This window comes from Gopherus flavomarginatus, chromosome 3 (assembly GCF_025201925.1).
Source record: "Gopherus flavomarginatus isolate rGopFla2 chromosome 3, rGopFla2.mat.asm, whole genome shotgun sequence".
NCBI lineage: Eukaryota > Metazoa > Chordata > Testudines > Testudinidae > Gopherus > Gopherus flavomarginatus.
In genome coordinates, this window is record NC_066619.1 from 25,984,041 (window position 1) to 26,008,873 (window position 24,833).

The 24,833-nt window shown below is 40.1% G+C and overlaps 1 protein-coding gene across 1 annotated transcript in view; it reads left to right on the forward strand.

The window, feature by feature from the left end:
* Positions 1-24,833, forward strand: part of LOC127046588 (sperm flagellar protein 2-like) — a 65,210-nt gene that overhangs the window by 27,729 nt on the left and 12,648 nt on the right. The window contains exons 17-21 of the mRNA XM_050943768.1: positions 451-637; positions 1,125-1,296; positions 4,274-4,396; positions 11,978-12,116; positions 13,143-13,372. Coding sequence (XP_050799725.1) covers positions 451-637; positions 1,125-1,296; positions 4,274-4,396; positions 11,978-12,116; positions 13,143-13,372 — 851 coding nt within the window. The remainder of the gene's footprint in view (positions 1-450; positions 638-1,124; positions 1,297-4,273; positions 4,397-11,977; positions 12,117-13,142; positions 13,373-24,833) is intronic.

The window sequence follows — 24,833 nt, forward strand, 5'->3', positions numbered from 1 at the left end:
AAGCAGCCTTGCTGGATGTGAGGAATTAAACACAATATTCAAGGTGAGAGTATACCATCACTTGTGTATAACAGTGGCATAATGCTGTGCATAACAATATCTATATTGATACCTGAATGGTTACAGTCCATCAAGACCCCATCAGTATATATAGGAGTAGTTAATATCAGTCCATCCAGTGTGTATTACTTGTTATCTAGTTCCCTGTTTTTGTTTAGATCAGTCTTGAGTTCCTTATAAACCTCTCTACTGTGGACTAACCAATATGATTTTGTGTCATCCACAAATTTTACCTCTTGTGATCCGTGGGAGGGTTCCTCCTTTTTCCATTGCTATCACAGACTTTGAAAATGGGATTCTGGTTCTTTTAATATACCGTAACTTAATTGCACCATGTAAACATATAGCACACCATAGGGATAGTGAGTTATTTCTTATTTTCTTTTCAAGGATTCCCATGGTTCCTCGTAGACCCCCTTCTCCTGAAATAAATGTCATCAAGCAGAAAAGCAAAGCATTTCAACTAAAGAGCAATAAGGAGGAGAATTCCTCTGAAAGTATAATATTTAACTTTGGGGCAGATGAGAAACTTATCACTGATACATGGCAAGCAGCAGTAACAGCAATATCAAATATGGTAAGAAATGCTTTGTTTAAGATTCACAGATTGGCTAAATAGTTAGATCTAAATCTTTCCAGTCCAAATACCAGACCCATGCGATGGTGCCACGACTACACAGCCACATTAAAGTGCTGCTGTACAGCGCTTTGTCATTGCTAGTGAAGACATACCCTTCAGTTCTTCAGCTTCTCAGCCTTCGCTGAAGTCTAGCCCTGCTTGATTACCAGATGGACTATTTCCCATGCTTCCCTTTAATACTTAAATAATTTGTTCTAAGAAATATTTAAAGCTGCCATCTTTTTCCATCTTGCTTTTTTGCTTTAACAACTGTTTCCATATTTAATAATCATATACTGATCAAATATGAAATCAAGTATCAAAATATCTAATTTATATTATACATCCAGCAGCAACCACTAGTAGAAAATAAAGGATACCTTGTTCAAAATGTTAATTGTATGTTATAGATACAGAATAGTTAAGTTAAAATATGAATATTAAGGTAACTGCTGAAATACAATCAAAAGAAGCAGAGGAAGAGAAAGAACGCCAGCAGCTAGAAAAGAAAGAACAAGAACGTCAAAAACCTTCTCAGGCAGCAGGAGGCAAAGGTGGTGGAAAGGATGCCAAAGATACCAAGAAACCACCTCCAAAATCACTCACCAAAAAGAAAGGTAACTGAAACATATGATTTTCTTTTAAAAATAGAGCATAAAACTATTCAAATTAAATGAACATACACCTCTACCCCGATATAACGCTGTCCTTGGGAGCCAAAAAATCTTACCGCATTATAGGTGAAACTGCATTATATTGAACTTGCTTTGATCCTCCAGAGCGCGCAGCCCTGCCCCCGGAGCGCTGCTTTACTGCATTATATCCGAATTCGTGTTATATCAGGTCGCTTTATATCGGGGTAGAGGTGTATATTAAAAAAGAGACTAACTACAAAAGTTTAATTCTTTTCTCTCTTTTCTTTTGATAGTTCAAAACATGGTAAATCAGTGTGCTGACATGGTAGTGATTAAGAAATCCGTATACTGTTGAGTGATAGTTGGGTGAATTAAATCATGAATAATATTTAGGGATAAATGTTCAGAGTAATAACAGAAAATAATACTTGCTCATCTTTTTTTCTGTGCATTGCTTTGGAAATGTACACGTTGCAGCCATTTTATCAAATTATGTCAACTTTTTAAAAAATGCTGGTTCTTTTCTATCATTAATCTCCTGAAGTAGCTAAAAACATATAAATGCTTCTTACTTTATTAATAAGGAACAGGATAAAAATAGTCCAAGGCTATTATTCCACACTATAATATATCAATCTTTATAATATGATAGATCAATCAGGTCTGTCCCTGCTCTATCATCATTCTGACAAGGTATAAACAATGTATTATTTAATTGCATTCTGTTAGCACCTAGAGTCCCAACCAAGATCAGGGCCCTATTGTAATAGGTACTGTATGTACACATAATAAGAGACAGTCTTTGCCTCAATGAGTTGACAGTCTAAATAGGCAAGATAGACAAATGGTAGGGGAAATAAAGTATTTTTAAAATGGGCAAATGAAGCGCAGAGAGATTATGTATATGTCTACACAGCAAAAAAACCAGCTGTTCTCTGCCACAGACTAGTTGTGGCAAGTCACTTAGCATATGTGTACACAGCAAAAATACACCTGCGGCAGCGAGTCTCAGAGCCCAGGTCAATTGACTCAGCCTTGTGGGGCTCACACTGCAGTGCTGAAAGTAGTAGTGTAGACATACAGGACTGGACTGAAGCCAGAGCTCCAAGACCCTTCCTCCTCCTCCTTCCAGCACCCGGGTTTTAGAGGCCAAGTTCCAGCCCAAGCCTGAATGTCTACAGTGCTATTTTCTGCCCCTTAGCATGAAACCAAGTCTTTTGATCCAGACTCTGAGACATGGTGCCAGAGGTTTTTTGTTTTTGTTTTTTGCTGTGTAGACATACACTAAATTACTTGCCCAAGGTTACACAAGTAGTTTGTGTCAGAGATCTCCTGCATCTAAGTCAAGTGCCTTAACCATCTTCCCTCGCAATATAAGATAAGATATTAATAGATACATTTTTCATTTTATGCCAAATTGAGTGTTGTTGTACATCTCCAGTGAGTGGAAGAGCTGATCAACTTTTATTTCTGGCTTTCACATCCCAGGAATACACAATACAATTTTTTTTATCTTGTAGGCAGTGCAGCAGCATACTTACTGAAACAGTAATATAACTTGCTTCACTCAGTTTTGTCACCTTTAGATTTGATCATTAGAGTTATGATCAACCTAATATACTGATCTGGCATTATCCTGTTGCACCACCACAGCAGCTGCAAGTCAGTTGTTGGGGAAGAAAAGTTATCATTATCTGTACTTAACTTTGCAGTCAAAGCACTTTGACTGTTATTAACGTGCCAACACAATATTAAAAAATAAAATTATAAAATAGCTTTATAATATTAGTGTTGTTGTTTTCATTTCAGGCTTTAGGTTCATCATCTAAAAATGACTAATAGGATGATTTTAAAAAGTTGAGACGTTATTGCTAGGGGGTTGCCGTACTGCTACCCTTACTTCTGCACTGCTGCTGGCAGTGGCACTGCCTTCAGATCTGAGCAGCTAGAGAACGGCGGCTGCTAGCTAGGATCCCAGCTCTGAAGGCAGAACCGCCACCAGCAGCAGCGCAGAAGTAAGGATGGCCTGGTATGGTATAGCCACACTTACTTCTGCACTGCTGCCTGCAGAGCTGGGCCCTCAGTCAGCAGCTACCACTCTCCAGGCACCCAGCTCTGAAGGCAGCAGCGCAGAAATAAGGGTGGCATGGTACGGTATTGCAACTCTTACTTCTGCACTGCTTCTGGCAGGGTGCTGCCTTAAGGGTGGGGCACTCAGCCAACAGCTGCTGCTCTCCAGCTGCCCAGCTCTGAAGATGATGCAGAAATAAGGGTGGCAATATCACAACCCCTCCATAAAATAACCTTGCGAACCCCCAGAAACTTCCTTTTGGGTCAGGACCCCCAATTTGAGAAATGGTGGTCTCCTCTGTGAAATCTGTATAGTATAGGGTAAAAGCACATAAAAGACCAGATTTCACGGATCTCACGTGATGTGTTTTTCATGGTCATTAATTTGGTAGAGCCCTACTTATCAACGTAGAACTTTTATCACCATTTACTTCATCTCTGAATTTGACTGACACTTAGCATTCAAAAGGTACAGTGGTTACCTGCAAATTGTCATAGATTAATAGATTATAAGGCCACAAGGGATCATTGTGACCATCTAGAACCCCAGTAGAAACAACTCCATTAGATAATCATTCCCTTTAGCAATTATATTTTGAGCTCTATTAGTTACCCAGTTTTAATTCATTTAATAGGTGCTACAGTGATTTAGTATAGTGTAAATTTTTTTAATTGGGATGTCATGCAATACCTTACAGAAGTCTAAGGATATTATGTCAATGATTACATTTATTCACCAAATTTGTAATCTCATAAAAATGGTATCAGATTCATTTGAAAAGACCTATTTTCCATAAAACAAATTGTACTATGCTGTGTTGTCTACATATAGGCAGTCCAAAGATTATAAGATTTCCTTTTTGGTGAAAATATTTTATTTTCTTTGCAGGTGTTCCTTCTCCAGCACCTGTGGTTGAAGCCACTCCCATTCCTCTAACACCAGAGGAACTAAAGAAACAAGAATTAAAGCTTAAAATGAAACAGGAATATTTTAGTGCCCTTGAATATGAAGGTATGTAACTAGTTCAGTGGGCTACATTATGGAAGTTGATCATCATTCCCAATTTAGATTTTTTTTAGTACTTGAAACTGTCTGCAAAGTTTTGTTGAAAGTTTACTGAGTGAATGGGGAGTGCGGAGAAAAAGGGTCTGAAGAATCCTGGAAACTTAAAAAAATGGTAGTAGACAATAATTTGTAAATAAATATATTCAAAATAGAAGAGAGAGGCTTAAAAGTACTTTCTCTTCTCTTTCCTGTCATCCTTCTACTATCAGCTGTTCATTGTAAGCGAACAAGTTAAATAATATTGACCTCAGCAGTTAACCAATGTTCATGATCTTTTGGGTTGTTTCTGTTAGAGGGAGTCAGGTATTTGTTTGATGCAGTCCTATTTATTTACAAAGAATGTATAAAAGTTCTGTTTTCCTGAATACAGTAGGAATGAAATGGCAGGAGACAATCCCTTTTCTCACAGTGCCAAGCCTCTTTTCAGCCAGCGCTCTACCCAAAACCTCTCTCTCTCAGCTTTTCTCAAGATAATGCTACAAGAGCTTTTCTGGCTGTGTCTGGCACTTCCTTCCTGCCTCCTTTATGTGCTTCTGGCATGTTTCTGCTTCTGCGCACGCACGTGCGCGCGCGCGCGCACACACACACACACACACACACACACACACACACACACACACACACACACACACACACACACACACACACACACACACACACACACACACAGAGAACTGCCTCAAACCATAATCAGCCTTCTGCATTTGCCTTCAGTCTCGAAGGAGAACCCCTCCAACCACCTGGCTCAACTCCCACCTCAGCCTTGCAGGTGGCCTGTGTTTTGAGCAGTGGCCCCTATTGTTTCAGCTATCTGTTCTACAAAGGAGCTTAATTGCTTCTTACATTTATCCTGAGTGAAGGGTGGCTGTTACACTCACCTGCTTCAACAATGTTTCACCCAATCTCAGCAGAACAATATTCTTTAAAATCAGCTATTTGGAAGTAGGGAGGGGAATGTAATTAACTTAAAGGGGTAAAGACCTGCTTTGGCAGCAAAACAGCCAAGGTATGTATCAAAGGAGAACTAAAACATACAAGACCACATTTTCATAATAGCTTATTAACATAACTTGCAAATGCAGATACCACAGATACATCTGCAGTCGTAATAAATGGAAGTGCAAATGACCAGTTAAATGTCTAGATATGTCGAGATATGCAAGTCTGTAGGTGGTTACTGAGTCTTGAATTTTGATTTCTCACTGAATTTATCAGTTGCGTCTATATGCCTTATTTTTAATTGTGTTCCTGGTCTGAGAGTATTTTCTGTTATTGGTTGTTTTCAGAATTGTGTGATTCAATTTGATATTTACAGATTTTTATGTCATCGTCCCAGTTGCAGACTGCGAATAGCAGCTCCTGGAAAATATGCAAAGAGGTTACAAAAAAGGCAGCACTTTGTTAAGCTGTACTGAAAAACTTAGTGGATATGTACTAAAAATCCTCTGAGGTGTTTTCAGTTGCTTATACCTTTTTATTTTTACCTTTTATCTTCCGTCCCAAATCAAGCAGATATCAGAGAAAAATGAGTTAAGGCCAAGTTTAAAATTTCAAACATCAGCTGTTTTTGCTGAAAATAGGTGGTGTGTATTTTTTTTTTCATTCTCATTTAACTCAAAGATGACCTTGAAGGGATTTTGTTCAGACCTTCCAAATACATTCACCTTTGTGTAGAGACTGCATAAGGAAAGTTTCAGTCCCAAAGATGGTTGTTTTGGAAAGTTGTTATTGGCATATGGGAATAAGATGTATAACAGAAACTGCTTTACAGTTTTACCTATTGAAGTTACTGTCAGCAGCAACTACATTTTTTGTTTGTTTGTTTGTTTGTTTAGAAAAACATTTTCTAGCAGGTAAAATTAAAATTAATGAAAAATTGAGAAGGTAGAGGAGGTAATATCTTTTATTGAACCAATTTCTGTTGGTGGAAGAGACAAGCATTTGAGCTACACAGAGCTCTTCTTCAGGTCTCAAAATAGAAAATTGTGTTGAACATTGGATGCCTACATGGATCTTTCAAGATTTGAGATACTCTTAGTTTAGTGTTACTCTTTGGTCTTCTTTCTTTTTCTTCAGGTTTTTCATTCCTCTATTTATCTGTTTTATATCTTTCTCTTTCTCACATTCCATACTCATTTTTAAGACATAATCTTTTCCAAAGACCCTGTTTCTCTGTCTATTGCTTCCATTTTTAACTCTAAAATCTCAGTGGCGACAAATTCTTTTAGTCTTTTTTCAGTCCTCCCATTCTGAAATGCCGGTTTTTTCTAAGTTACTTGGAATTTTTTACTCATAGAGCTCTGTAGACAAATAATATTTCTTCTCTGAGCACTTGCTCGTGTCCATTCTATTGTAGGTGTGTGCACATCCACGTGCACAGTCATTGGAGATTTTTGCCTTGGGTTGGCTGTGGTGCTATGCTCATGCACTGGTATATTAGGCACTGCCAACACTAGGCCCTCTCACTTCCTTCTTGCCAGCAACTCCAACAGAGGGGTAGGAGGGTAGGTAATGGAATGGCCATGAGCAATGCATCTCAAAGAACAACAATTACAAAAAGGTAGGTAACTGTTTTTTCTTCTTTGAGTGCTTGCTCATGTCGATTCCATTCTAGGTGTCTGCGTGCCCACGTGCATAGTCACCGGAGATTTTTGCCTTAGCAGTATCTATAGGGTTGGCTGTGGCGCCTCCTTGAGTGCCACACTCATGTGCTGGTATATTAGTTGCTGCCGACCCTACTCTCAGTTTCTTCTTACCGCCCGTGACGGTTGGTTGGATCGCCTTGTCTTGCACCGCAACAACATTAGCGGTTCTCACAATCCATTGTTTTGTCTCCTTTGTTTTTAGTTGATAGGTACTTAGTTAGACCATTAAGTTAAGTGTTTGAGTAGTAGTTTAGGAATTATAGTCCCAGCTGGGACTTTGCCTTGCAGCAGGGCATGCCCCATTCCCCAGGCTTTAAGCCATGCTCATTGTGCAGCTGGCTGGTATCCATTAGCAACCCCCACACTAGCTGTTTGAAGTGTTTGGGGGAGTCCCACAGAAAGGACAAGTGCAGGATCTGCAAAAACTTTCTATGTGGCAGACCCCTGCTAGGCAGGTACAATTTCAAATTGTGGGACTGATATCAAGTTCAGGGAGAGCCTTCCACAGGACCAAGCCCAGGAGTTCGCCATCTTCGTGGAAGAGGGCAAAGCAGTGGCAAGAGGCGCCCTCCAGATGGCCTGGGACACTACAGACTTGGTGGCCAGTTAGTCACCTCTGTGGTGGTCATGAGGCGCAGCTCCTGGTTACAGTCCTCTGAGCTGTCCCAGGAGATGCAGACTACACTCCAAGACCTTCCAATTGAGGGGGCAGGGCTCTTTTCGGAGCTGACCGATGCACGGCTCCACAGCCTTAAAGACTCCCATGCCACCCTCCATTCCTTGGCCTAAACACCCCTCAGCAGGCTAGAAAGGTGTTCCGTCCCCCACCTCCTCCGTCAAGGTCATGGGGTATCCCTCAGTCCAGCTCCTACAGAAAGAAGGACAGAGACAAAGGATTTAAAACAGCATCACCGTTCATCTTCCTGTTCCTCTGTCCAGCCTGGTTCTTCCAGAGGCCAAGGAAGCCAGAACCAGGCATTTTGAGGATGCACCCGAGGATGTTGCCCCAGTCACGCCTCCGCTCTCTTTTCTTATCCCTTCTGGTTGGCCTAGTCGCGGCTGACCTTGGACCATTGGGTGCTCAAGATAATATCTTCAGGCTACATCCTGAAGTTCGTGGCTGACCCTTCCTCCCACCCCACTTCTCCATCTCTCTTCAAGGACCCTTCTCATAAATAACTACTCATTCAAGAGGTCAAGAACCTCCTATACCTGGGGGCAGTAGAGGAGGTCCCTCCAGACTTGAAAGGGAAAGGGTTCTATTCCTGCTATTTCCTAATCCCCAAAGCAAAAGGGAGCCTCAGATCCATTCTGGACCTGCACCACCTCAACAAGTCTCTGAAGAAGCTGCAGTTTTGCATGGTCTCTCCGGCCTCCAGTATTCCCTCCCTGGGTCCAGGACACTGGTACACTGCCCTTGACTTAAAGGATGTATATTCCCATCTTCCCGAGGCACAGGAGTTTCCTCTGTTTTGTGTTAGGCCACCGCCATTTTAAATTCACGGTGCTGCCCTTTGGTCTCCCATCAGCCCAAGAGTGTTTACAAAGTGCATAGCACCAGTGGCCACTTACCTGAGGCACGGAGAGGTGCAAATTTATCCGTTCCTCAATGATAAAGGGCTAACCCCAGGATGAGGTGCAGCATCATCTCGATCTGGTTTGCTCCACCTGTTGTGACCTGAGGCTGTTAATAAGCGAGAAAAAGTGGACTTTAATTCCAGTGCAAATTCATAGAGTTCATTGGAATGGTCCTTGAGTCTAAACAGGCCAGAGCCTTTCTCCTCGAGGCTCGGTTCTAAGCCACGGCAGAGCTGATCTCGTGGATGCCAGCCCACCCGCTCATCACCGCTCACACATTCCTGCGATTGTTAGGCCACATGGCAGCCAGCACTGACATGGTCTGGCACTCACGGTTCTGCCTCAGGCCCCTGAAGGCATGGCTGGCGTCAGCCTACGTACCTAACAAGCACAGAGTGGGCCATGTGGTCAGGGTCCCAGACCATGTACTGTCATCACTTATATGGTGACAGAATCCTGCACCAATGTTAGAGGGAGTTCCTTCTGCGACTCCATCCCTGTCAGTGAACCTCATCTTCGATGCCTTGGATCTAGGGTGGGGAGCCCCTCTGGGCAATCTCAGCATGCACTGTCATTGGTTGAGTCACGATCACTCCCTACATATCAACGTGAGAGATCTCAGAGCAGTTCGCCTGTCCTGTCAAGCCTTCCTACCTCACATAGAAAGCACAATACAGTGTCTATAGTCTATATCAGCAAGCAAGGCAGAACCACATTGTCTGCCCTTTGCCAAGAAGCCCTCAGGCTCTGGGATTTCTGTGTACAACACAGCATTCATCTCATAGCCATGCACCTCCCCGGGGCCAGGAACACTTTGGCAGATTGCCTCAGCAGGACCTTCTCTTCTCACCATGAGTGCTCCCTCCATCCGGAAGTGGTCAGCATCATCTTCCAGAGGTGGGGATCTCCACAAGTGGACCTGTTCACATCCAGGCAAAACAGAAAATGCTACCTTTTCTGCTCGATTTGGGGGATTGATCGACACTCCCTGTTGGATGCTTTTCTGCTCCTGTGGTCGGGGGCTCTGTTGTATGCCTTTCCTCCAGTGCTATTAATTCACAAGGTCCTCATGAAGATCAAGCTGGACAGAGCAAAGGTGATCCTCATAGCACCGGCTTGGCCATACCAGCACAAGTTCAGCAAGCTGCTGGACCTCTTGGTGGCTGCTCCATTTCAGCTACTGTTCAGGCCAGACCTGCTGTCCCTATGTCAGTCTTTTGCATCCGAGCCTGGTGGTGCTGCATCTGACAGCTTGGCTGCTGCACGGTTAAATGTGGAGGAGCAGGAGTGCCCAGCTGGTGTCCAACAGGTCCTGTTGGGCATCAGAAAGCTCTCCATCAAAGCAACCTACCTGGCCAAATGGAAGCAGTTTGCTTGTTGAACCTTGAATAAAGGCATTTGGCCCTAATGGGCCTCGCTGCAGTTAATCCTGGACTACGTTTTGTATCTCGAGCTCCAAGGCCTGTCCCCATCATCTGTCAAGGTCCACTTCACCGCTATCTTTGCCTTCCATCTGTCACTCGAGAGTAGGTCAGTTTTCAGCCAGGACATGACTGGCAGGTTCCTCAAGGACCTCAAGCACTTCTACCCAGATGTCAGGGACCCCGTTCCTCCATGGGACCTGAATCTTGTGCTGTCACGGCTCATGGTATCCCCCTTCGAGCCTTTGGCTTCCTGCTCTTTCCTCCTTTCCTGGAAGGACATCTGCCTGCCAGGTCTTTGAAATTAGGGCACTTACTTTGGAACCGCCCTATACAGTCTTTTACAAAGTAAGGTTCAGCTGTGGCCACATCCAGTTTTCCTGCCCGGGTAGTCTGTTAGTTTCATATGGGCCAGGACATTTACTTACCTGTCTTTTTTCCAAAGCCACAAAAGTCAGAGGAGGAGGAGCATAAGTTGCATTCCCTAGATGTCAGAAGAGCACTAGCCTTCTACATTGAAAGGACCAAACCATTCCACAAGTCAGCGCAGTTGTTCTTCTTGGTAGCCAACAGGATGAAAGGTCACTCAGTGTCCTGTCAAATAATTTATTCTTGCATCATTTGCTGCTGCTACGATCAGGCAAAGATGCCTTCTCTGACAATTGTAACTGCCCATATAACCAGGGCACAAGCCTCTTTGTCAGCTTTTCTAGCCCAAGTGCCTATCCAGGACATCTGTAGGGTAGCCACCTGGTCGTCCATCCACATGTTCATGTCCCATTATTCACTTACCCAGCATGCTTTGATAGAGCAGTGCAGCAAGATGCTAGATTGTGAGCTCTGAGCCCACTTCTGAGGATACCACTTGTGAGTCACCTAGAATGGAATGGATATGAGCAAGCACTCGAAGAAGGAAAAACGGTTGCCTACCTTTTTGTAACTGTTATTCTTTGAGACGTGTTGCTCATGTCCATTCCATTACCCGTCATCCTGCCCCTCTGTCGGAGTTGCTGGCAAGAAGGAACTGAGAGGGCATAGGGGTACTGCTACAAATACCGCTAAGGCAAAAATCTCTGATGACTGTTCACGTGGGCACACCTAAAATAGAATGGACATGAGCAACACATCTTGAAGAACAACAGTTACGAGAAGGTAGGTAACTGTTTTTTCCTCACACTAAAACAACCAATTTTCATAAAGAGACAATTGTAATAATAAATATGGATTTGTGAGATACAAAACAGCTAGGCTTGGAAGGCCTGATCCAAAGCCCTGTAAAGTCAGTGCTTTCAATGAGCTTTGGGTCAGGAACAAAAGAACAAACATTGGCTATGGTTCCCATAAAATTTGTATCATTTGAGACTTGCTTTTTTTCCCCTTTTGAAAAATCTGAGAAAGGAATGATCTCTCTCTGAAAAGATTTCATTTTTTAAAATTACCTAAATACTATTGATATAATTTTTAAATAAAAGGAACATTTCCTCTGTAGAACATCTACATTTTATGTTCAAGCTCTAAACAAAATGTTTTTAAATCATCCTCAGTGGACTTTTTCACCATTGAGCTTCTAAATCTAACACTTTTGTCAGAGAGTACTGTCTGAATTAATGTCTTCTTATCGCCTCTTCCTTCGACATCAGTTTGGTTAACTTTGCTATATCCTTGTGATATGCACATTCTGATATCAACAGTTTTATAAAACAAGTTCTGCAGTCTGAGTGAATTAAAAATATATAAATAATATATGAACACAGGAAACCTAAATAGGTATTTTGATGCCTGAGTGCAAGTTTTGGTGCTTAACTTTAGATGCCTAAGTAAGCTTGAAAATAGACTTCAGATTGTATAAATAAATTATTATTATGAAATGACTGTTCCAACAGAGGAAGCTGCAAAATCTCGACTACAGCTGATTAAGATAAAGGCATTAACATTTGTTGAAGAACTAGTAATGAAAGCAGAAGAAACTTACAAATGTATGGAAAAGTGGCTTGGCGCCAGGTTCCTTGCAGAAATGGCCAGGTAATATATGGCTAATTTTTAAATAGACCAGGTATTTTAATAGAATAGAAAAGTTAGAGTAAAGCTGGTAAAAATAATTGTTCAGACAGGTGACATAGTCAAATAATTTGTAAAAATGTACAAAAATTAATCATTTTGCTTGCTAATCTTACTCTCAGGATTTGAGACTTGATCTTGCCTTATGATATATGCCCTATAGTTGTACACAACTGTTCAGTCTTATTTTTTTCTTAGGAAATACAATTACACTTATGAGCACTAGTAGAGAACCCGACATTTTGTTCATAGGAAGCAACAATATCAAGTAGTGGCTCCTGCCACCTTGGAATTTTGGGATCTTGTTTGCTATGCTTCTGTCATTCCAGAATCCTCCACCTTTTGTTAAACCCACTGTGTATAGCAGTTGACAGAAGTTATTTTAAAGATCATAAGAACCTGAGGGTCTGCTTTCTGACACAAATTAGTCTCCAGTGCCCAAGAAAAGTGTGTAGATTTGGGCCTAATCATTACTCCTTAACTTTCATGTAGAGTGGAATCTTCTGTGTGCAGGTCAGACCTTTCCCACTGCAATATCCAAGTACTTATGCCTCCACAGCAGTATTACTCCTTTCCCTGCAGAATTTGCTCAATAGATCCAGGAATCCATGCAGGGGCACATGACAGGGTGACAGGCTGAAGTAGGTGGAAAGGGTGAGGTCAGGCAAATACACATCACCTCATTTGCCCTATGGAGTTCCGAAAATCGCAATCTGTACTATCTTTCCATTCGATTTTCTCAATGGCTGGGATTTCACTTTAAATGGACTTCTCCCAGCAGTCACAAATAGAGCATGCTGCCAGGATGTAGTGAGAAATAACTAGCTTTGTCATAGGACCGCATGTTGACCCCCACTTCCCATGATCCACACAGAGGATTTGTAGTCCTTAACAGAGAAAATCTCCCATTGATGAAATATTTCAGAATTTGATTCAAAGTTACTATCTTACATTTTAAAGTAATAATTGCTTCCTGCGTTTCATTTTTAGTGTTGACAAATTAACTGAGGTTGCACGCCACCACATTGAATGTTCTACAAGAATCCAATATGAATTGGTTTTAGATGAGACAGACTTCTTCATAAGCAATGATGTAAAAGTAATTCCAGATCCTATCCCTCCACCACGGCCTTCACCTGTAGAGACATCTGTAAATGGTACCCTAACTATTTCACAACTTAGCACACTCCATAAGCAATTTCTACAGGTGGCACCAAAAGGTAGGAAAAAATATTCTTACACATTCATAAGAGAATTAGTTACCTAATCAAGATTTCAAAAAACTGTTAGGAGCTACTAAACCATTTTTTATACTTAGCCAACAGCATTATGTACACTAATTTATGCTAGTAAGTAAAGATGCTACTACTGTTATTAAGAGCAAAGTCAGAATGCTGGTATCCAACATTTAAGTGATCTGTAAGAGTCTTTGATCTGAGTTCCTCCATACTCAAATCTAAAGTAACTCTTTGGAATTATCAGTATGCTGTGTGTGCTTTTAAAAGTGGTGCCCATCTTGCTTAACTCAGAAATTCTGAAAATTCAGAAGGTAAGAATCATTTTCAAATACAAGTTTTTAATTAAATGAATACTTCTGAGTTCAGTGCAGATGGCGGCCATGTTATTAAAAATGACATCATTTATGGCACTGGGGCCTTCTTAGCCAAAAGGCAACAAAGCATTGGTTGAAATATCTTGAGCTTGCAACACCTCTGGAATGCCTTTTGTCAATATACAGCAACCATTCCATTAATTTACAAGTAGTAGGTCAGATATGTTTATTTTTTTGCTGCAACACTTGGAGATGAAGCTTTTAGCTCAGTTGTGGTTCAGTTACTAGATTCAACAATAGTTTATCCCGCAAACAGCTTAACTGTAGAGCCAACCAACAATTTCATGCAATCAGTGACCCTACAGCAGTCTCTTCACTTAATATAAACACACCCTCAAAATGTGGGAACTCTGGGTAAAAGATTTTAAACCAGTTTCCGGCATGATCTAATACTGGTTTAAGAATTATGCAAAATAATGTAAGTGTTCAAAAATTAAACCTTTTATTTAAATATATATTTTTTCCAATTAGTTACATCAATATTAAATGAAATAGAAAATAGTTCACAATCATTTACACAAGGATTCATTACTGACAGTGTCACAAATTATCATCTTGTGTAACAAATGACCACTGCCACCAGTCTGGAGTGCTGGAACAATTTGTATAGTGAGGGTGCTGAGAGCTATTGAACCAAACTGTAAACTTTATGTGATGGGAAACATTTCAAACCAGAGGGTGCAGCAGAACCCCCAGTACACCTAATTCCAGCACCTGTGTTGCCAATACAATCAGAAATACCTTGTGTAGTTAAACGTCATTATCAAATTCATCCAGTGTAATGCATTAAAGCTCACAAAGGCCCACTAAGGATGAATTTGGTCCTTTAGGTTGAAATACATTTCACTGTATATTTATGGAGAAAAAGTGAGCTCACCTTTTGAACTTGAAAACTTTTAGCTGAGAAACATGTTTACAGTTTTCCTTTAAAGAGATGTCCATCTTTCTGTCTTGTGTATGTGAGAGAGAGCATTCCAAACTGCTCTGCAGCAAATAAAATAATAGATAGTATCATATAGTTAATTATAAGAAGCAGGGAATATCTTATATTTGCATTCATTTATAGAGTTCCATAGGAGTAAAGCAGACTTCACAGACATCAAACATGGCTGGTCACTCCCTCAAGGAGCTTTTGTTTTAGATTTATTTACTAGATATATAAGACTATAAAAAGATGTTTAACACAGACTTTAACCCCCTTGACATTTCTATATAGTTAAATACAGCAATAATTTCCATCATATATTGAAGACAACCAGTTAAATCTTGTAGCAAAAAAAAAAGTACAATATCTCACCTTCCTCCAATGTTTCCCTTTAAATAGCATCCCTCTCCAGTAAAAGAAAGGTCAACAGACTCAAGCTATTCTGGACCAAGTGGGGAACAAGTTCCAAAGTCAAGGGGCCCTCACTGAGAATGCCCTACTAGCAGTCCCCTCTTTTAAAGCCAAAGGGACACCAGTTCAAGAGCCTCCACTGATCTCTGCAGTGACAGTATAACACAGGAATAGAGCTGATCTCTCAAGTAGGCAGGTCATGGGCCATATGGGCTTTGTTGTTGTTATTTTACATTTTTGGAATTATGGTCAAGCTATTGGCCAGGAACCCACAGGATCAAAAATAACTCCTTAAATTCTGCTTGGAAATCTGCAGGTGCCCAGTGAAGATAACAAGCACTGGTGTAATGTCCTGACAGATATATATATTGCTTAACAAATGGGCTGCTGCATTCTGCACTTTGTTCAGCATTTGAATGGATTTAAGATGTAGCCCCACGAAGAGCACATTGCAGTAATTTACTTCTGTAGTGACAAAGGCATGAATCATGGCAATAACATACATATCTTCCCCTTCCCCTGCCCCCCAAAAATAAATAAATAAATCCTCCTAGTCAGACACAAATGAACCTCCTAGTCAGATACAAATGAAAGAGAACAGTCTGCTTCCTGCTGAAATGTGATCATCCTACAGTAATTAGGAATCTAACTAAATACTCCATTTGCAATTGTGAGTGAGAAGTGAGAGACAGACACCTTAATCAGAGAAACAGATATAATCCTCACCATATCTTCAGATTGGTTTCCCCAGCCAATCAATATATCTAGATTGAGCTTTAGCCAGCTCACTTTCAATACAGCCGAACACTGGAAAAGGTACTCTACTATACTATCTGGGGCAGAAGGAACAGAAATAATACATTGGAACCATCTATCTGTTGAAAGCAATGCAGCTCATGCTATCTCACTGACCCTATATAAATGTTGAACAAGAAGGAGCCCTGCAGTTAGCACTTTCATGGAGAAATGGCAATTGCCAAACATTACTTTCTGGGAACTTTGAGAAAAAGATTGAGGACAACCCTATCCCTTCCTCCATGATCCATATATATGGTCCATAGCAACTTTAGATCTAAAGATATCACTATGCACAGCCTTATTCACTGATAGGATGAAGTCATCAATCAATGCGATCAAAATAATCTCTGTCCCGTAACCTAGTCGGTACCCCAGTTGACAGGAATCAATGAAATCTGAGCTCTGTAGGTAATTTTAACCATGGAGAGAAGATTAGGTACAGGACTATAGTTAACCAGATAAGTCAACCTCAATTTTTGGCGTCTTGAACAAAAACCTTATCAATTGTTTTTTAAGAAAGCCGGCAGCATATTCTTAAGAGAGGCACTGACAGTCTGCATTATCATTGGATTCAGAACCTCCCCAGGTTTCAGGAAGGACATGAATCCAGAACTGAGCTTGGGGCCCAAAGATCCCGCTCCAGTACTTCACAGAGCACCACTGTCTGAAACAGATGACAGCATTTGTCCCCCAAACAGTTGTCCTGATTCCACAGAACCGGACAGTTTGGTCAGAATCAATGTGTCTCCGCTAAGTAAAAAGGAGTTTCCTCACAAACCAAACTAAAGTCATACTCTGAGTGGAATCAGTTGGATTGTCCAAGTTATCAGTCATCTGAAAAAAGTCTGTGGAATAAGGTTTTGGGGATGGGATGGTGGAAGAAAAAATCTTTTTCTTTGTCTCCTGCACAGCCACAGTGTAACAGCTTAAAAAACCCTACTGAAAACAATAATAGAGTGGTCTGTTGGAAGAACAGTCCCCTCCTTCAGAGTGCTCTTGTTCCATCAGGAGCAGACTATCAAAACAGTTCTCTTGCCCTAATGAAAAAGGTATGCTGCAATTTTTTATTTCTGCAGGAGGTATTGGTCCAAAGACATAAGTAATATATCCAGTCAACCCACCTCCAATCCTTATCCAAACAATAGCTCAAGATTATGGTCAGCCATGGCCCTCATGGAGGCCTGAATTTATTCAGATGAATAATCATCAGAATAGATGTTTAAGTGGCTGATCATGAACAGTCCAGGTGAATCTAACACTACAACGGCAGGGACTCAGATAGGAACACTGGTGTGATCTGTATGCCAAGATTAGTACCATCTTTTATCTGGGCTGTCGCACATAAGATGGACATATTGTATTCAATCCATTTTTGGTGAAAGACCTGTGCAGTAAATTAGATACAAACAGCACAGACTCGCCACCTCCTCAGTAATCCTCTTCAGTTCCTACTGTACAAAACAGCCAAATGAGACCAACTGCACCAATGCAGGTCCAGCAGTAATTCCCAGCCAGGTTTTGGTAATATGTGCAAAGTTGGGAGCCTCATTCTTACTTACATCATGGATGATGGAAACTTCATTGACTATTGTATATGGCAAGAAACAACAGGTAGAGTCAGCCAACAGACAAGGGAGGATAATATGACAATTAGACAGTTATGATTTGTATAATACGGACTGATCACAGCACAACAGCACTCCTCTTTAATTTCTCCTTCTCCTGTCTCTTCTTGTCTTTTAGCACTAGAATATAGGCTCCCTAATCATTGAGGCCAATCACACTCATCTAGGCCACCAAAAACCCCTAAACTTTTAGAGCTCTCATTGTCCTAATCACATAATAATAATAATAAAGAATAATAAGTATAGTGCCTAATCCTTCAGTCCTAACTCATGTGAGTAGTCCTCAGATCACTTGTGATACTAAAGTCACCAGACTACTTATGAGTATGGGCTATAGGATTAGGCAGTAATATAGATACTTACAGATATACAATACCTACAAATATTAATCCTAATACATCTATGGTATATATACTATTCCCCACTACTAGAGCGGTTAAGTGGCGAGGCCACACATTTAGATTAAATTAAAAGAGCAAGTCTTCTATAGCAGCAGTTCTCAAACTGTGGGTCAGAACCCCAAAGTGGGTTGCGGCCCTATTTTAATGGGGTGCCAGGGCTGGCTTAGACTTGCTGTGGCCAGGGGCTGAAGCCAAAGCCTGAGCCCCACTTTCTGGGGCCAAAGTCTGAGGGGTTCAGCTTTGGGAAGTGGGGCTGAGATTACAGGCCCCCTGCCTGGGACTGAAGCCCTTGGGCTTTGGTTTTGCCCCTCCTCTCCCCTCCCCCAGGCAATGGGGCTTTGCGCCCCCCTCCCCCCCGGGTGGCAGGACTCAGGTTGGCTCAGGCTTCGGTCCCCCCTCCTGGGGTCATGTAGTAATTTTTTTGTCAGAAGGGGATCGTGGTGCAATGAACCCCTGTTCTATAGCATGTAAATAACAAAAATTCTAAAACTGGTCTGAAGCCTCATCAGAATCCTGGCAAAAGATTTATGAATCAGAGTACAAAGTTGATTGGGTATAACATTACTGTGATTATATACAGCAGAATTTTGAATTAAATGCAGTCTCTCAATTAACTTCTCTGGAAAACCAGAGAAGAGAGGAAAAAACAGGAGAAAGAATTAATTTTGGAAGAAACAGAGATGTAAAGTGCCTTTTCACATGAAATTTGGATGGAAAATATTTTTGAAATGAGAAAAGGCTGTCTTGGTGATATATGTAATAGACTGACAAAATCAGAGGAGAATAGCCAAATCAGTATATTTTAACAATAGGGTGAGGTCATGAAATTCAATCATATCAAAAATCAAATTTTAAACAGTTTTATGTTTCCTAGGACTGTAAAGTATTAAAGAGCTGCTGGTGCTTCACAGACAACTTTGTTCTATCCTTCACCCTTGGTTCTCTATGGAGACACCTTACTAACAACTCTGAGCATCGATGGAGAAAAAAAACAGACTTGTACTGGACCTAGATATATGCTGGTTCAATCTCTCAATTAACAAGGAAACCTAAGAAACATTTTTATGTTAGTGTCATTGTATTAATTTGAGGTGAATTTTCAGTTTGTTGGGTCCATAAAGTCTTTTGATCAGTTTTCTTATGGTAATTTAATGTATACCCCCAAAGAATGTGCTGTATTGTTCTCTAGTAAGGGTGTCCCTGTTCTGTGATAGACAACCCAGGACAGATCTGAAATTGAGCCACTAATTCCCAGTCAACATTTTTCTCTTCTTTTTTTTACCCAGTCTCTTTGGATGTAGTCTATCTTGTCAGCAAAATCCAACTGTCTACTTGTTTCTCTGATCCGATCTCCTTTGATTTTCTTCAGCAGCACCTTCTTATGACTGGAGTAATTTCCAAAAATGAATCTTTGTTTTCTGGAACTTATTAATATTTTACTAAATGTGCCCTAATGAATCTTATTTTGAATTAACCTGCTTTGCATTTCCAAATTAACTAAAATAAATTCTGTCCCAATTATTTTCTTCTATTTATAATTGCTATGCATGAGCATGTTTGTAGATACTGCGATTTCTTCATAATCATGACCTGTATGAACTATATCAGTCCAATTTGTAGAACTAACCATTTAACTGAAACAACCGTGAATCAAGTCTTTATTTACTTCTCTATTGTAAATCCAAAAATCATTTAGAATACCTGTAAATTTAGACACAGTGAAAAATAGACAACTTAGACCTGAGTGGCTCTCCTGCATTCAGGGCAGGTACAGTTTGAAGGTTATCTTTCTAATCAGTCATGACAGATTATTTGTAGTAAGAATTTATCCCAAGCCTTATTATTTCAATATTTACCAAATATAAGACAGCCACTATCTTCTTATCACTATTTGCGTCAAAAACTGCAGATACTGTAAGCCTGTCATCAGTTTAGTTTTGTTGCATCATTGGATTTGAAATAGCTAAATTTAAGACTGCATTTAATTCAATTGAAAATCTGTCCTTCAGTGGGAGTTTTGCCTGAGTAAGGAATTCAGAACCGGGCCCATGATTTCAAATATCTTCTATACTGTATACGAAAAGGCATTCATATTTATGTCCATTTCCCAGCACTTTTTTGAGAATAAATCAAGATAATTAGAACAGTAAACCTATTTAGCTGCAATTTGATGTTAAATGTGAGTGGGAGCTCTAGTTTTGTTTGTAGGGATAGATAATCAGATCTCCATTACTAATGTTGATTTTTCCAAGGGTAATTTTTCTTTCATTATATTTCTTTCAAAAGTAGAAAATCTAGTAGTTTTTTTATTCTTATTTATCATTTACCTCTCCAGTTAGATCTCTTACTTAATCATGTAGGTTTCATTCTTTTAGTATTTCAAAAATCTGTCTGCACTACTTAAAATCTTCACTTGTACATAATTACAAATATATGACATGTATCTATTTAGGTTTTAAGATACTCATCAACATGGTATACAAAAAATCTATTTCCCCCCCCACACTTCACACACACAAATATGCACACACACAATTACTTCACTCATTTGCCCACTATTTAAATACCACTGCCTCTAATAATGAACATAACCAGCCCTTAGCAACATCAAGAGCTGATCAGAAATTATTGAAACTTGGTTTCAAATACAAAAGGGGTAGGGGGACTTTCATTAAACATTTTCCCTATTTTTCAACCAGATCTGATAATTCTTATCTTAATTGTTGCAAGGGTCTTCTTACTGCTTCATATTTTGCTGCTCATATAATTTGTCATCTCTGTCATTCCTGTGTATGTTCATATGTTTGGGCAAGTGCATTGTTTACCTCTGAAATTGAAACAAGTTCAAAATCTATAATTGATAACTTTTGAGGCTCTTTAAAAATTGATCTTTGTATTTGCAGAACTTGTCTCATGTTTGTCCTCTCTCATAATTCAGGCAGTGTGATTCATCTTTACTTCTTCCATCCTTATTGTTTGCCCTTTTAAAATGGTTTGCCTTATTCACTTGGCACATGTGCCAAAACATTTCATATTTGTTACTGGGTTTTTTCTATCTCCTTTAAAAATATAATTTTATTTTTACTTTGTAGTTTTATTTTATTGTTGTAACGTGCCTAATTTAGTTCAAAGGACATATTTGTTATGTTATTATATGTTATCTGGATTCATTACTTACTGAAACATGTTAACACTTTAAAGTTGTATATATCAGTAAATAATTATTGACTTTGGAAAATAGCCTAGTTAAAAACAATTCCACACATTATATATCATTTTTTTACATTTATTTCCCCTCTGTCTTCAAAGCAAACAGCCTCTGTATGAAACAAAGATACTTGAGGCATATCTTCAGCTGGTGTAAATTGTTATAGCTCCAGTGATCTTAAAGGAGTAATGACAATTTGCACCAGCTGAGGATCTGCCCCTTAGTCCTTACTTCTTTACCATTCATCTGCTGGTGCTGCTTATTCCCCACGTGATATTATAATCCGCTACTTGTAAACAGAGAATATAACTTTTGTTGGAAATAAGGAGCTATGGCAGAATTCTCCAGCCATACTGCCTCAAGTTGTCAACTTGTTAGACTGCATAACCAAGGAAGTGTGGAGCAGTCAGACTAGTTACATGTAGCAGCATCACGTTATCAACTCATATTTAGTTTGTTGTTCATTGTAACCCCAAATCCTTTTCAGCAGTACTACTGCCTAGACAGTTATTCCCCATTTTGTAGTTTTGCATTTGATTTTGCACTTGTCTTTATTGAATTTCATCTTGTTGAGCTCAGACCAATTCTCCAATTTATCAAGGTCATGAATTTTAAACCTGTCCTCCAAAGTGCTTGCAATCCCTCCCAGCTTGGTGTCATTTTCAAAGTTTATAAGCATACTCTCCACTCCGTTCTCCTACTAATTAATGGAAATACTGAATAGTACCAAACCCAGGACTGACCCCTGAGGGACCCTACTAGATACGCCCTCCCAGTTTAACAGTAAACCATTGATAACTACTCTTTAAGTATGGTCTTTAAACCAGTTGTGTAGTATCTTCTAGTATTTTCATCTAGATCACATTTCTCTAGTGTGCTTATGAGGATGTCACATGGAACTGTGTCAAAAGCTTGCAAACAGAGTGTTACCTTGATGTAAGTAATATTTTGTTACCAAACTCCCTGTGGCACTCCAAAGAATATGATTACCTCATTTCTTGTCCTAAAAGGGTGTGTGTGTCTGTGTGTGTGAATGAATGATATACCTGACACAGTTACTGAAGTTGTAAAGTGTTTTGGGATCCATCTAGGTGTGTGATGATATAAATAACATCATTCTTGGCCAAATCCTTGGTTGAAGCAATGCCAGTAAAGAGCATCGCATTCCTTTACTGCTGTATAAGCCAACTACATATCAATAGTGAGGATAGAAAGGCCACAATAATACAAATAATAAAGACCAACACCTGGTCATAGGGAATGAGGTGCAGAATCACTTGGATCCCAGTCCTTCACTGGGCCCGTGGACCTTAGGTCTGCAATATCTTCCATGTAGCTGACTTCCACAAGGGAAGAGGAGTCATAAACTAATCAGAAAGGTTAACCTCTTTGTAGGTGGGTGATATTCACTGGGAAAATCACATCCTGTCAATTCCTGAAGGCCCTGTATTCTCTTCTGGTCAATGACGCCATTTCAGAGCTGTCAGATAGGAGTGTTGTATTATGGAGGTATGTCCTCCTCAAGGCCCCTCTGATTGGCTATCAGACTGAAGGAATCAGCCCCACCTCCCTCGTGAGAGATCAGGAATCCACTGAGCATACTCAGTGCTGTAACTATATAAACTACAATCCCATGTAGAAACAGAGTCATAGTCTCCGCTCTCTGTGTATATGAAGGAGATGGGTAGGGTATAATCACTAGGCAGCAGCCTCTGAAGGGGGAGTTTATCGCTTCATGATGCTCTTCAGTGTCTCTGGCTGTAGAGCACAGCTGGCTCCATAGCTTTGACTGCATTTTTGCCACAAAGGCTCTAGGAACCAGGATTTGAGCAGCTAAAACAAAAAAATCACATCTTCATACTAAAATCCTCAGCTGAAGGGGACAAGGGAGGTGAAAAACAGAAAATATGATAGCAAATATAGCAACAGCTCATTAAAATAATAATTGATAATGCAAATGGATTTAAATTATAAAAAGTTAAATGTATGTATGTAGCCATGAAAATTTTTATAATATTGACAATTAGAGCTGAGTGGGAAGAATATAATTTCAGAAGACTGTGTTTCTCAAGGCAGGGCTCTGAGGTACTCTAATATACAATGGGCCAGATTTTCCCTGTTCCTAATGAAGGTGTGGGATACAGTGCAAGAAACCTCCTTCTCACCCTATATCCTTCTGGCATACCCTGTGAAAGAATCAGCAACAATTGCATCGCCTGTAATTATGAGAGTGCAAGTATTGGTCTCTCCATTTGCTTTAAGGGTGCACGTCACCATAAGTGAGAGGTGAGACATAGGTTGTCATCACCTCAGTACTTTCAGAAGTGATATGCCGAGTCTTCATTTATTCACTCTAATTTAAGGTTTCGCATGGCAATAATATATTTTAGCGTTTTTAGAAGGTCTCTATGTCTATAATATATAACTAAGCTATTGTTGTATGTAAAGTAAATAAGGTTTTTAAAATGTTTAAGAAGCTTCATTTAAAATTAAATTAAAATGCAGAGCCCCCCCGGACCAGTGGCCAGGACCAGGCAGTGTGAGTGCTACTGAAAATCAGCTCATGTGCCACCTTTGGCATCTGTGCCATACGTTGCCTACCCCTGCTCTATTCAATGGGGAGCCAGTGTAGAGTTCAGGATTTCTGTCCTGAGCCCTATGTGGGACTAGTTCTGGCTATCTGAGATATTGCCTTTCCTCCCAGGACCTCCCATGTTACACCAGAACCATGAAATTATCTGCTGAGTATGGGAGGCAAGTAATAAAATTGTACTTCAGATGAACATTTTTGAAGAAGGTCGAATTAGTTGGGAATACAGTAGGGCATTTCATTCATCCAACAGCAGATTTTGCATTTATTGACTTAAGAACAGCTGATGGGTGCTTATGAGGAGGAAAGAAAGAAGACTGCTAACTCCTAAAAGTTCTGATTATATTGCCTTTTTTCTATTTTGAAAATCAAAAGTAAAGAAAGGAATTTAGTAAGGGGTCTACTTCTACATATCTCATGACTAGCTTGGTTGTAAAGGTGTCCTTTTTATGGTCGCAGTGGGTGTTTATCTTGGTGGCACCCATCTCCTCTCCTCTCCATTTGCAGATGGGGAAATGAGGCATAGAGAGTTTAAGTGACTTGTTCAAGGTTACACAGGAAGTCTGTGGCATGCTCCGCTTTGAACCAAGGTGTCCTAGGTCCCTGGCCACTTCCCCAACCCCTTGGCCATACTTCTTCTTTAGTGAGGAGTCCAGTTTGACCCTGATTCTGCAGACACATGCTTAATGATTTGCAGGATTGGGCATATTGGCAGGTTGTCTTCTAACACAAATACCGAGAGATGAAGATATAGGTTCTGATATGTAGGTAGATGGAGGTTGTCCATTGGTCTAAGGAACTACTGTATTGAGTGAGCTCATGTTCATATTTACTTATTAATTTAATTATCAATGGGCAGAACTGCACATGAGAGAGTATCCCTGTGCTAAATTTATAGCTACTGTTAAAGTTAAATAATAAACTACATACAACTGGAATAAAGCTGTTAAAAAGTTTTAAAATCCCACTTCTGAAAATTAAAGTTAATTCAATAAGTAGATATTGACAGCTAGTTAAACATTGCAGCAAAATCTGTACTGAACAGCCATTCAGACTGCCAGAGACCAGTTCTTTCCAAAAGGTGATCTTCTGTTAAAGTGAAGCAGAAGTG